This window comes from Manihot esculenta, chromosome 6 (assembly GCF_001659605.2).
Source record: "Manihot esculenta cultivar AM560-2 chromosome 6, M.esculenta_v8, whole genome shotgun sequence".
Taxonomy (NCBI): Eukaryota; Viridiplantae; Streptophyta; class Magnoliopsida; order Malpighiales; family Euphorbiaceae; genus Manihot; species Manihot esculenta.
Genome location: NC_035166.2, coordinates 28,421,375 through 28,433,651, shown reverse-complemented (window position 1 = coordinate 28,433,651; position 12,277 = coordinate 28,421,375). Strand labels below are relative to the sequence as shown.

The window sequence follows — 12,277 nt, the reverse complement described above, 5'->3', positions numbered from 1 at the left end:
TCCCTTGAATGTCTGTTGTCAATCAACAAAAAGCGGTAGAGATCTTGCCCATGAACTTGGCTGAATCCCGTGAATAGCATGTATTACTTTTCTTTCTACTCTGTTCTTGTTTTTCTCCTCTCTGTTATTTCGTCAAGGGGAAAAATCCACCTTAGGAACTTGTCCTTTCGTTTTTTCTTTTGAAGGACTTATCAGACTTTTTAGTTGTTCAGCCGGAGCACAAGATGCATGCAACTTCTTTCCTAATCATAGATTATGAAAAGGTCTCGCCAATTATTACAAAACTCCTATTTTGCCACTTTCCCTTTGTACCTTTCTTGTATATAAGTGCCACCATTTTGATGTTTGTCTTTTCAGTACCATGACGTGCTAGATTCTTATTCAGTGTGTGTGTAATGATTTGAAATTTCTGGCAAATTGCGTGCTGTAGTAGCATCTTCGTCATATCTTACAGCTTTGTCGTCTTCATTATAGTATATGCGTCAAGAGCAGTGGGCGCAATATCCTGGAAGCTCGTAACTTGCCAATCATCAAGCTTTTAACCAGGAAGAGACTGCCAAAACGTATTTATTTGCGCATCCTTCAATCACATTCTCGCGAAATTTGCAGAATTTATGCAAAAAAAAAAAAGAAAGTATTTCTTTAAATTAATTACAAATTATTAAATTTTCATAATTACAGATTTGGTAATAATATTTATTTTTTTCAAAAAGTATGTCTAATCTAACACGTTAAACATGCTAATGCCAACTAAAATTTCATACGTCCAATCAGATTCCACACACGCCGGTCGGTCAGCTTCTGCCACGATTACCCAATCGAAGCTCCTGATATTTTGTTCCTTCACCTGCGGGACCCAGTATGGAGACATAATCAGCAATGGACACATGGTACGAGGTCCTAGTCGGACACGCGATCCCCTATCTTCTAACACGTGTCTTCCCAACCTGTCAAAGTCAAAAATATTTCCTTGTCAGAGACAAACACTTTTAAAAGCCAAAAAAAAAGGGAAGGAAGACTTTAACAGCACGAGAAGCCACGTAATTACTTCTAGAGTTACACAAACGGGCCCACGTTTCCACCAAACCAAATCACGAACTGACAGATCCATGCTCCACGTTCTCCTCAAAGTATATCTGCCGTCCACGTCTCACTTCAAAAATCGAAGCTAGAGGCGGATAGAGGCCCATGTGGCACTGACCAAATGGACCAAAAATATCCAACGGCCACTATTCAATGCTTTTTTATCTTTCCTATTTATATCGACACCTCGTTGTTATTGCCTTTCACTTTCTTCTTCGCAGCTTTCTGCTTTCTGTCTTTTTGGGAGTATTCCATGCAAATGAACAAGTAGATACCGAGATTTTGTGATTTTTATTTTGGGACTCTCCGGCGACTCACGTCCCCGTTCGGTGGAATGAATCAACTCACCGTCATCAAGACCATCAATTCTCGCCGGAGAAGGTTGAAAATCCGGCGACTCAAGTATACTTGTCAAACAAAGACGCATCTCACTATAGCCGGTGGGCAGAAGAAAGAATCTAGTGACTCTGTTCATAAAGCAAAAGCAAGTGATCGTTCGGCGGAGATATCTTTATCATTAACATCCTCTTCAGATGACGCTTCATCTAAAAAGGAAGTCGTCATGTCTAGTTTCGAAGAAAATGAATTCGAGAAAAGCGACGATTTGCAGGGTCTTATGCGGATATCATATGGATCGGTTTCTGTAATAGGTAGAAGGAGAGAGATGGAGGACGCTGTCAGAGTAGAATTAGGTTTTACGGCCAAAGGAGGCGAAAAGTATGACTTTTTTGGTGTTTATGACGGCCACGGTGGTGCTCGTGTGGCAGAGGCTTGCAGGGAGAGGTTGCACAGAGTGCTTGAGGAAGAAATAGTTGAAGGTAAGGAAGGATTGGGAATAGAGTGGAACAAGGTGATGGAAGGGTGTTTTCGGAGGATGGATGAGGAAGTAGAGAAAGATAGGATGGTCGGGTCGACGGCGGTGGTGGCGGTGGTCAGCAAAGATGAGGTTGTGGTGGCTAATTGTGGGGATTCTAGAGCTGTGCTTTGTAGGGCCGGTGTAGCCGTGCCGCTGTCTATTGATCATAAGGTAACGCTTAGCACATCGTTTTACATTTTTCAATTTTATGATATTTGTTTTGGATGAAATTGAATGCAATTTAATGCTTTAGAGCAATGCTACGTTTAATTGTAATCATTTGTAGTTTCATCCTCATTTGTATTACATTTGGATAAATCATGTAATCCCAGAGATTGATTGGATAGAAATCAGTCATTCACTTGCTTTATTTTACTAATTATATCAATCTGTTGATACCCCTTTTGTGCGAAGCCTGACAGACCCGATGAATTGGAGAGAGTTGAAGCTGCTGGTGGAAGAATTATCAACTGGAATGGTCACCGTGTTCTAGGAGTTCTTGCCACTTCCAGATCTATAGGTATTGAAGAAAATTCTATTCATTATCCATTACAATCTATATTTGGTTTATTGAGTTCATTAATTGTTCTTGATCTCCATGGGATTGTAATCACAGTCCTAAATTAAGAAGATTGTTATTAATTATCAATCAATCTCCTTAGTGATAAGGTCATAAAATTCTGGGTTATGCAGGTGATCAGTATCTGAAACCGTTTGTAATATGCGAACCTGAAGTCACTGTGAATAAACGAACCAAAGTTGATGAGTTCTTGATACTAGCGAGCGATGGGTTATGGGATGTGATTTCCAATGAAGTGGCATGCCAGATTGTGAGGAGATGTTTAAGAGGCCGGATGAGAAGGAAGATATCCCAAGAGGTATTGAGTGAAGGCCGTGCAGCTGAGGCTGCAGCAGTGCTAGTGGAGCTAGCAGTTACTCGGGGTAGCAAAGATAATATTAGCGTGGTGGTGGTTGAGCTTAATAAACTTGGCAGCATTTCTTAAGTTATACCTGATCTCTGGTAGCAGTACTTGCGAGGCTTAAACTTACCATCATGATGAAGAAAGTGAAAAGTTTGATGATCATTTGGGTGGTGTCATCACTCATCACTTCTTGTAAATGGTTGAACGGTAGAATTCTTTTTTCAAGTCCTTCCAAGATCTGTAACGATCATAATGAGGTCATGGCCTTTTTTTTAGTAGCAGTTTTTTTTTCCGGTCAATATTCTACGCTTACGGTTCATCAACTTTCATGGTGGTGTTAACTCAAATTTTGTTTGTATCTTCTCTGTGGAGTACTCCCTTCGTCCCCTCCCTCGTGAGAGTAAACAATTCCCGATAACTTGTGTAAACCCTGGAACATAAGAAATAATAGTATGTAAATAATATGCTCATTTAATAGAAAATTATTTTATGTTAAATTTTTAATTCTTTCATATGAATATTTAAAAATACGTTAAACACATATATAATGAAAGACGGGGACGGTATGATTTGATGGATGTATAGTTTGAGAATGAGATATAGGGGTTATTATATATAATTTAGAATTTATTTATTTATTTGATATATTATATTTATTCATATCTTTTTATATGTCGGTGCATTTTTTATATATAGTTTTGATTTAAAAAAAATTAAAAATGAGATTAATAATTAATAAATTAAATATTTATACGGAGGTTTATATAAAATTAATTAAAATGTGCATGCAAACTTAGGTTGGGGCACTGTTCATCCTATGATAGGATCAAATTTTCATTATCTTTTTTAAGTTTGATGAATGCTTAATAAACTGAGGATGAATTATATATTTTTTAAATTTAACAAATTATTTGTAGTAGTTTTGAGCTGTGTCAAATAACTTTTATTTCTTCTATGTCATTTGTGGTCCATTGTGCTTCTTTTCCAAAATAAACCATATTCATATCTTTTTATCAAGTGAAAATTTTTTAATTAATTTATGGATGCGAATTGAATTGTGTGTTTGAATTTTGGGATGAAAATGAATGATTTTCTTTTTCTAATTTTATGAAATATAATTTATGAAAAATTGAAAAAATGTGGCAATTCTAAGTCCTCCCGTTAGGTGTGGGGCTACAGTCAATGGCGTGTATGAGAATGGATCCGAATCCAAATTAATTATGGGCCTAGCTTTAGTGAACAACGAAACCTTGTAAGATGCAACGTACCGGAAATTTACTTGCACTTTTTTACTAAGGACTAAAGATGTTCATTTTAACTTTTTTAGGTAAATAAGTCTATGACTTTTTATGAAATATTAAATAGGTCTTATTATATATTAAAATATTATTTTTATAATTTGTATATAATATTTTAATTAAAGTAATATTAAAAATTAAATTATTTTAGTTTGAATTATTATTATTAAAAATATTTAAAAATATATTTTATTATTAAAAATTAATATTTTAATATAAAATAACGATAATAATCAATCTATTATCTACCACTCATACAACTTATAGGTTGTACTTATGCCTGATGCTCATAATGAGCGGCTCTTATTATGAATTCCATCACGTGAGCCCCACTTCTTCTAATATAATTTGTAATTAATTAAGGTTCAATTGTAAACAATATTTTTTTAAAAAAATAATTTTATAATAAAGCGGAAAGACATAGTGTTTATATAATTGAGTTGGAAAGATTGGTTTTGAAAGAAAATTTATAATTGGAAAATAACAAAAAAGTTAGTATTTTGGAGAGAAAAATGGGTGCTAAATAATTAAAATTCTTATTGTATTTCAATAATTACTTATGTTAATAACAAGTAAAATATTTCATATTAAAAAAAGTTATTTTCTCTCTTTTTTTTCTTTAATATTGGAATAAAATGAGAAAAAAATTAACTTTTTAGATTATTTTAATATTGGTAGGAATAATTGAAAGGACAACAAATGCATGATTAAGGTAATAATAAAGTGATGGATGGTTGGTCTTTCTGTTGGCCCAACAACCTAAGAAGAATGCGACATATTATATTGTGTTCAAAAACCTTGTGAAGGCTGAGAGAACACGTGGAAGTATGTGGAGATGTCGTAAAATAAACTACACTCCCAAGTTTCCAAAACGCATCACTTGAATATAAAGCAAAGTCATTAAAGTATAAGAGTGAGCATCATGACTTGTTTAGGAGGAGTTGCACTCAATTACTAAGATTGGCGCATTCAAAATTAAAAACCAAAGAAAAAAAATTAATATAATAATACTTTTCATTCAATAGGATATATAAATATTAGACAATCATTTTTATAAGGTGGTGTTACCATTTTTCAAATTTTAAACAAGCTGCAGCTGCTTTAGGTCCTTCAATGAAAGTGAACGTTGTGGGCGGACAAGGCTGTACAAGAGCCTAGCTTTAATTGGATTCTAAAGGCCCAAAGATGGAACAAGATAAAGAAGAGGCAAAAAGCATCAGACTTCAAACAGTTCAATTGGTAAAGTAATTTTCGTCCACAGCCAGGAGTAGAGCTGTCCAGAATATATTCGGCTTCCCCACATCCATAGGTTTGTTAGCCACGTGGTGTCGTAAGTGAAAGGCTCGAGTAGGAGATGGTCACCCCATTTCCAAATTCCACAATTTCAGTGAAGGGTGAAAGTCTAAATCAGCTCAACGGTTGGCCAACAACTCCGACAAACTTCAGCTCCATAAATTTGATCCTTTTGAGTTTTTTCAATATCTCATACCTTCATCACTTGAGCGAACACGATTAAGCTTCTTTCTTATATTTGATCTGGGATATTTATTGCTGTAGCTTTTATGGCATACCATATTCAAACAGAATAAGATGAGTTGTCATGATTCTTGAAATCCAAACTCTCGCACATTATGAGTATTAATAGTAATGATTATGAGTACGTGTGAACGAGGAAGCCATTTTCTTTTGCAAAGTGATTCCATTGGACACCTTTGAGCTGATGAGATGCCTGATAAAAGTCACCTTATCATTATCCATGTTCTCACGTTTTCTCTTACTTTAATCACCTTTTGTATTTATTAATTAATTAATATTACCAAGAGCTTCTAATGGGCTTTAATTTTAATTTAGAGTAACAACCAAAATCCTCGATGGCATGGGTATCAGATCCAGATGAGACAACGCGGCAAAGAAGAAGAGACCTGTGAGCTGTGACATAACGCCAAGGTTAAGAGACGCATAATCCATGCATGACTAGACAAAAACTAAGAGGAATACAGCAGAAGGGAGCAGAGCCTTTATCACTGATTTCAGGGGAACACAGCATTATACATCAACTCTATATAACTCCACGAACCAAATCACTTTGTTAAAAATAAAATTATAATAGGAGTTGTCTCACTTTCAAATAATATAATAATAAATAAAAGAAATTTCTCCGTGGACATAAATAAAATAAAATAATAAGCAAAATCTCTGCAGGTGTGCACCTTTAAATCCACTCAACACGCCATTTCCTTCCATCTCCAAATCAAAGCAGAAGCCTGTAAAGAGGGAGAGAGATCAAGACAGAGACTTCAGACTCGCTCATTTCCTCTTTCCCACTCAAGTAATATATCTCTCTGACATTAACGGCTGGTACTCTCTCTCTCTGACATTAACGGCTGGTACTCTCTCTCTCTGTGATGCAATTGTAACCTTTTATATATTCTATTCCATAACTCTCTGTAGTTGCGTATTGCTCTGCCATTTCTGAGTTATGTCTGCTAATGTATTTTCTTTTCTTTTTAGTTAACTTGGTCAAAGCCCAGGATATTGCTCTGTTGGCCTTTGGTAAACCCTAATCTCTTTGTTTGTTTCTCGAGAAAATCGCGGACGATAAATTTTAAATTTTATGCTTTCTGTCTTTTTTCTTGTGTTGCTGTGAATTGTGTTCAACGTAATATTTTTTTGTTACTGTAGTGTTTCTGGAATAACAAGTGTAATATCTTCGAGTAATCGAGTTGCGGTAAATTGCTATTGTAAATTTGTAATATCTGGAAGTAAATTTAATATTTAAAACTCTAAAGTAAAAAAAAAAAAAATCGAACTATTTTGGGAAATTTTTTTCCCTTGAAAAAGCCGTTTTCATAATCTGGAAACTAAATGCCAAATTGCTTGTTGCTTTTGATATAGCCTTGTTTTCACTATCTTTCATTTTCCTGGTTTTCTCGGGCATCAAACGGATCTTCTAACATTTTTTTTCCCCTGCATTTTTGGTTGGATGAGCTATTTTAACTTGGTTCTGTCATTTTTCGGATTTCCTTTTTCTATTACTTTATATGTCAAGTATAAGCATACATAAATTATTCTTTTAAAATTTCATTCACTTTTGACTTTTTGTTTTATTTTATTTTGCATCAGCGTTATTACTGAAAATTGAACGCCTTTAAAACATTTAATCTACGTAATTTCTCAAGTCTTCAAGGCGGTATCTGTGTTTGAGTCCAAGAAGATAATATATATGTTTATATGATTTAAGTAAGACATCTGGCTTTAGTTGGTAATGATGAAACAGTGCTTGGGCATTACTTTATCTATTTCTGTGATTATTGTTTAGCTTATTAACGTACATATAAAGTATTTAATTAATTTCTAGATTATAAATATATATTTGTTACTTTCCCTCGGGACGCTGGTTTTGGTTCTATAGATTGAAGCCATTTGCTTCTTGTTACACGCTTTCATGAGAGATCTGGTAATTTTCTTTAATATATTCCTCCCCTTCGCTCATCTTATTTTCCCTCTCTCTACATTTTTGCTTGGTAGTTTCACATCTTGGCATATGTTGCTCGTGGCTGGAATTTTTTGTGGTGTTGTTGATAGTTTATTGTTTTGGTACATTTGCTTTATTTTATTTTATATTTCCCTATGATTGTATTCTGATATCCTTTTCAGACGCTGGAGCTGGAGAAGCAAATGATAAGCTATGGAGGACAGCGCAGGAAGAGGTTTTGAATACCAGAAGATTATGGATGATAAGGTGAATAATGGGAATGGCTCAGAGAGGGCTATTCCTTCCTGTTGCTTGAAGGCTAGAGCTTCTGCACCTGAGCTTGATGTTAAATGCCATTCTACTGTTGTTTCTGGGTGGTTCTCGGAATCTCATTTCTCCTCTGGTCATTTCCTTTGATTTTTTTTTTTTATATCTTTGTTTTCCAGTTTAGATTCTTTTTCAGCCTGTTTTAGGTTCTAAATTGGATGCTTCTGACTATTTTCTTCCATTATTTATTACAGGTAAAGCTAGGAAACGGGTCTATTTTAACAATCCTATGTGGCCTGGTTGGTGTTATCTCCACATATGCATTTTATGAGATATTCTTTTTGCTTCATATGATATCTTTTGATCATCACACAGTCATTTTACCTTTTTAATCTGCATATTCTAATTCTGTAATTTTCAGCCATAATCATTTTGTAACTACAGTTCTTGTTGACTCAAGTTGAAAACACTGCAGTGCGATATCATTGGTACATTTATAACATTTTCTCAGAGAAGAAAAAGGAATGTTGGAGGTCCTGTGTCCTGTCTGCTTCTTGTTGTTCATCTTACTAGAGTTGCTCCTTTTCCCCCTTTTAGCCAAGTCCTTTTCTTTCTCTTTCCTGGGACAAATGCACAATACTACTCATTTATCAATTATATGTGTGTATATTGGTTCTGTACTCTGTAGACTTTTTGAGAGGAATGACTATAGGATGATGTTTTTTAATTGTTGATTTGCAGGAGAAGCTCATTCATTGGAAGTTAAGAACATTTTGTACAAGGGAAAGTCAGATTACCAAGAGATCTTGGTCTTTGAGGTTATGCATTGTCACTCTGCATATTTGACTGTTCTTATGGAGTTGCCTTGCGCTCCTTTCTTGCTCTCTACTTACCTATTACCTATACTATGTCAGTTGGATAATTCTGCATTGTCTATCTGCAGTCATCTACATATGGGAAAGTGCTTGTTCTTGATGGCATTGTCCAGTTGACTGAGAAAGATGAGTGTGCCTACCAGGAGATGATAGCTCATCTTCCACTTTGTTCGATTCCATCACCCAAATCTGTAGGCATCTCTTCCATTCCATCTTTCTGCTAATGTTGTGCACTCTTGAGTTTATTTAGTATAGCAAATATTCCTCATCTAATTATCTTTTCCATAAAACCATTCTGCAACTTCTATATAGTATATTATTCAAATTCTATAATGTATAGCCTTTTAACAGGATAAGCTAATTACATCAGTGGTTTAATGTAAATTCTTGATTTGTTGTATAAATATTATGTACATTCTGTGGCTTAACCGAAAATGACACTTCATTTCAAACAATACTCTGTGCCCTAACTTTGCGTAATCAAATTATTTTATTCAGAAATTATCGATGCTTATTTCATCTAATGCAAGATGTAGGTTCTGGTTGTTGGTGGTGGTGATGGTGGCGTTCTCAGGGAAATTTCTCGCCATGGTTCTGTGGAGCTCATTGATATTTGTGAGATAGATAAGATGGTTATAGATGTAAGTGATGATTCGAATAACCATTCATGTTTGCTTACTTCTCCTTCCTTTCCCTCTTCCCTTTGTCCTAAAAGGAACCCTTCCAATGCTACTATAGGTGTGTAAGGAGTATTTTCCAGAATTATCTGTTGGATTTGAGGACCCTCGTGTCCGACTTCATGTAGGTGATGGTATGATCAAACAGTTCCCTTTTAATATTTCCTTCATACTTAATTCATGTAACCTAATTATTTAATGTAAGGACTCAAATCATTAGTACATGAATTCCCTTTTAGTTCAAAGAAATGACCTGGTCTTCATAGCTTATCTCATTTTCTTTGATTTTAACAGCTGTGGAATTTCTTCAACTTGCTCCTGAAGGGAAATATGATGCAGTTATTGTTGATTCTTCAGACCCTGTAGGTATGTTCCAGAATCTGAACTGTGGTGATCCCCTTATCATTAAAGAGACATATATGATTTGCTTATGCAATGTACTCATTAAGAATGGGATGCATTATATATAGCCAATAACCATTACCTGGACTCATTTTTTCAATTTTGGGGAATGATTAATCTACTGATCTTTGTGCAAGTTTTGGTTTCTGAGAATTTCTATTAAAGATGTTTGGAATATAACTATGTAAGTAGTTTCCTTGACGTTGGCTTTATGTTGATCCATATAGAGCACCTGAATGCTTATTGAAGTACTCCCTTTTCTGGTTTAGGTCCTGCTCAAGAGCTTGTCGAGAAGCCCTTCTTTCAGACAATAGCTAAAGCATTAAGACCTGGTGGAGTGCTTTGTAATATGACAGAAAGTATGTGGCTTCATACACACCTTATTGACGATATGATCTCTATTTGCCGGGAAATATTCAAGGGTTCTGTCCACTATGCCTGGGCAAGTGTTCCAACATATCCAAGGTAGTTAAGGACCCGGTTTTCTTTATTATCTGGCTCTCAGAAATCAACTATTCCTGAAAATTTTGGGTAGCAAGAATTCCTATTAATGTCGTTGCAAGCAAAAGTTTATTTTTTGGCACTATACTATATTTCTGGTGTTCAAATTGACCATTAAGAGCTAAAAATGATGCTACTCCCTGCTGCTGTGGAGTCATCTGAACAACACCTTCATGGAGTTGAGTTATTATTTTTTTCGTTTAGCCTAGTTCCTTGCAAATTTGCTTGTGGTCTATCACAAATGTTTTTTATTTACCAGTTTACTAGCAGAAAATTGAAATGGAAATGGAATTTGTAAAGTTGTTTATGCAGTAAATAATTCTTGTGTTCTTTTTCTTTGGCTGGCACACAGTGGTGTGATTGGATTTCTCATATGCTCAACAGAGGGGCCACTTGTTGATTTCTTGAATCCTGTCAATCCTATTGAGAAATTAAAAGGAGCGGTCAAAAATAAAAGAGAACTTAGGTTCTATAACTCAGAGGTAGGAGTTTCCTTCATTGATTTTGTGATCTCATATTTTCCTTTTCTCAATGACAATATCTCTGATGGAAGGTTGCAAATAATGTTGGCTGCTATGTGGGCATGAAACATCGTTGAAGCTGTGCACTAATTTCTTAAATACACTTGTCAAAATCATTCTGATCTGAAATTCTCTATGAAGCAATGGAAAAAAAACATACTGTCCACACATGTAAGTTATAGTGTCTCGCAATGTTAGGCTGGTTGCTTATGTCATATAAAAAAGTTTCATTTCTTGTAAGTACACCTAGTGGAAGTTTTTGACTCGGAAACGTGTGAGACTCTTTCTAGATGTCATGCATTTTCTCTTATTAATCCATGTGCATGACAAGGATGAAACTTGATTTAATTCTGTGGCGTGGCATTGCTGTACATGTTGATTGTTTCTATAGACAATAGTAGCCTTTTGTTGTGGCAAAATGGCACTTCTGTTCATCTCTGAGAAGATATTGGAACTGACATTTTACAGCCATCTCCATATAATCGAAGCTTGGTAGCAGTGTTATTTCAAACAGCTAGAAATCCTGAGTTGTCATTTGCAGACAGTTATTATATATGTTGTAAATGTGCGTTTAAGGTTTTTCTATAAAATACAATGAAGGACCAGGATGGTACTAGTGTTAACCTTCAAATTTCAGTATCTTTCTTGTCTGAGGTTGGAAAATTTTCTGCTGAAAATTGCTGTAAATGGACATCACAATTTAATATTGAAACGTGTGAAGCTTTCCAGGATTCTATGGCATAACCATGTAAATATAATTGATTGAACTGTCTGTGTTGAATACAGTTTGTTATTGTTGTTTCCGGACAGATCCACTCAGCTGCTTTTGCATTGCCAACATTTTTGAAGAGGGAGGTGAGATTGCTTCGCCACTCTCCAAAGCTAGCAAGAGGAATCCACATCCCGTAACCGATGGCTCTGCTTATAAGAAGTTTATGATAGAGTGGACGGGAGAGTAGATTCTAAACAGTTAGGTATTTTACACACATAGTTGCAGGGGATTGATTGGCGTATACTACCCAATGTGATGGTAGCAACCTCATCTAGCGGAGTGATGAAAAATGGAATGCAGAATCTGAAGCCAGTGTTAATAAAATAATAGTCACATGTTTCCATCTTATGCCTTCCAATGTATGAATATGTTTCTCTTTTCACCGTTTTTCGATTGGTTAGGGCGAGAATGAGCAGTTCCTCCGGAGCTGCGACTGAGAGGATCACTTCATAATTTAGTGTTTATTAGATTATATATTACAATCTAATAACACCACTAAACTATGTTTATCAAAGAATCTTGGTTTTATTTTTTGCAGATTCGATAAGAAAAAGGGAAAGTTATATGACTACTTCAGGCGTTAATAAAATGAAAAATTCAAACTCAGCGTAAACAATATACTCCATC

At 35.1% G+C, this 12,277-nt stretch overlaps 2 protein-coding genes across 7 annotated transcripts; both read left to right on the top strand.

Moving 5' to 3' along the window:
* The first annotated feature begins 1,280 nt into the window (after positions 1-1,280).
* LOC110618326 (protein phosphatase 2C 51) lies at positions 1,281-3,359 on the top strand. Its single transcript, XM_021761492.2, has 3 exons — positions 1,281-2,110; positions 2,354-2,459; positions 2,633-3,359. The coding sequence occupies exons 1-3, from the start codon at positions 1,418-1,420 to the stop codon at positions 2,941-2,943; spliced, it is 1,110 nt and encodes a 369-aa protein (XP_021617184.1). The 5' UTR covers positions 1,281-1,417; the 3' UTR covers positions 2,944-3,359.
* A 2,663-nt stretch (positions 3,360-6,022) lies between these two features.
* Positions 6,023-12,221, top strand: LOC110616518 (spermine synthase). 6 transcript variants are annotated; one of them, XR_002488201.2, is made up of 13 exons: positions 6,028-6,518; positions 6,672-6,713; positions 7,818-8,038; positions 8,157-8,201; positions 8,644-8,720; positions 8,846-8,968; positions 9,314-9,418; positions 9,516-9,588; positions 9,749-9,820; positions 10,126-10,321; positions 10,710-10,839; positions 10,911-11,049; positions 11,689-12,221. XR_002488201.2 is itself a non-coding variant. In XM_021758906.2 (12 exons), exons 3-12 carry the CDS (start codon positions 7,849-7,851, stop codon positions 11,464-11,466), a joined length of 1,131 nt encoding a protein of 376 aa, XP_021614598.1. In that variant the 5' UTR covers positions 6,023-6,547; positions 6,672-6,713; positions 7,818-7,848; the 3' UTR covers positions 11,467-11,679. The 6 variants fall into 6 exon arrangements, 5 of the variants coding, with proteins under 5 accessions (XP_021614598.1, XP_021614597.1, XP_021614600.1 ...); XM_021758906.2 differs by lacking the exons at positions 10,911-11,049; positions 11,689-12,221 and adding an exon at positions 11,347-11,679 and having other exon boundaries at positions 6,023-6,547; XM_021758905.2 differs by lacking the exons at positions 10,911-11,049; positions 11,689-12,221 and adding an exon at positions 11,347-11,679 and having other exon boundaries at positions 6,024-6,518.
* The last annotated feature ends 56 nt before the right edge of the window (positions 12,222-12,277 follow it).

Excerpts from the sequence above, each read along its gene's own strand:
- LOC110616518 (XM_021758906.2), top strand. The coding sequence starts at position 7,849 with ATGGAGGACAGCGCAGGAAGAGGTTTTGAATACCAGAAGATTATGGAT. Across the intron at positions 8,039-8,156 it reads GGAATCTCATTTCTCCTCTG|GTAAAGCTAGGAAACGGGTC; the intron begins GTCATTTCCTTT and ends TATTTATTACAG. Across the intron at positions 8,721-8,845 it reads AAGAGATCTTGGTCTTTGAG|TCATCTACATATGGGAAAGT; the intron begins GTTATGCATTGT and ends GTCTATCTGCAG.
- LOC110618326 (XM_021761492.2), top strand. The coding sequence starts at position 1,418 with ATGAATCAACTCACCGTCATCAAGACCATCAATTCTCGCCGGAGAAGG. Across the intron at positions 2,111-2,353 it reads CGCTGTCTATTGATCATAAG|CCTGACAGACCCGATGAATT; the intron begins GTAACGCTTAGC and ends TTTTGTGCGAAG. Across the intron at positions 2,460-2,632 it reads TGCCACTTCCAGATCTATAG|GTGATCAGTATCTGAAACCG; the intron begins GTATTGAAGAAA and ends TGGGTTATGCAG.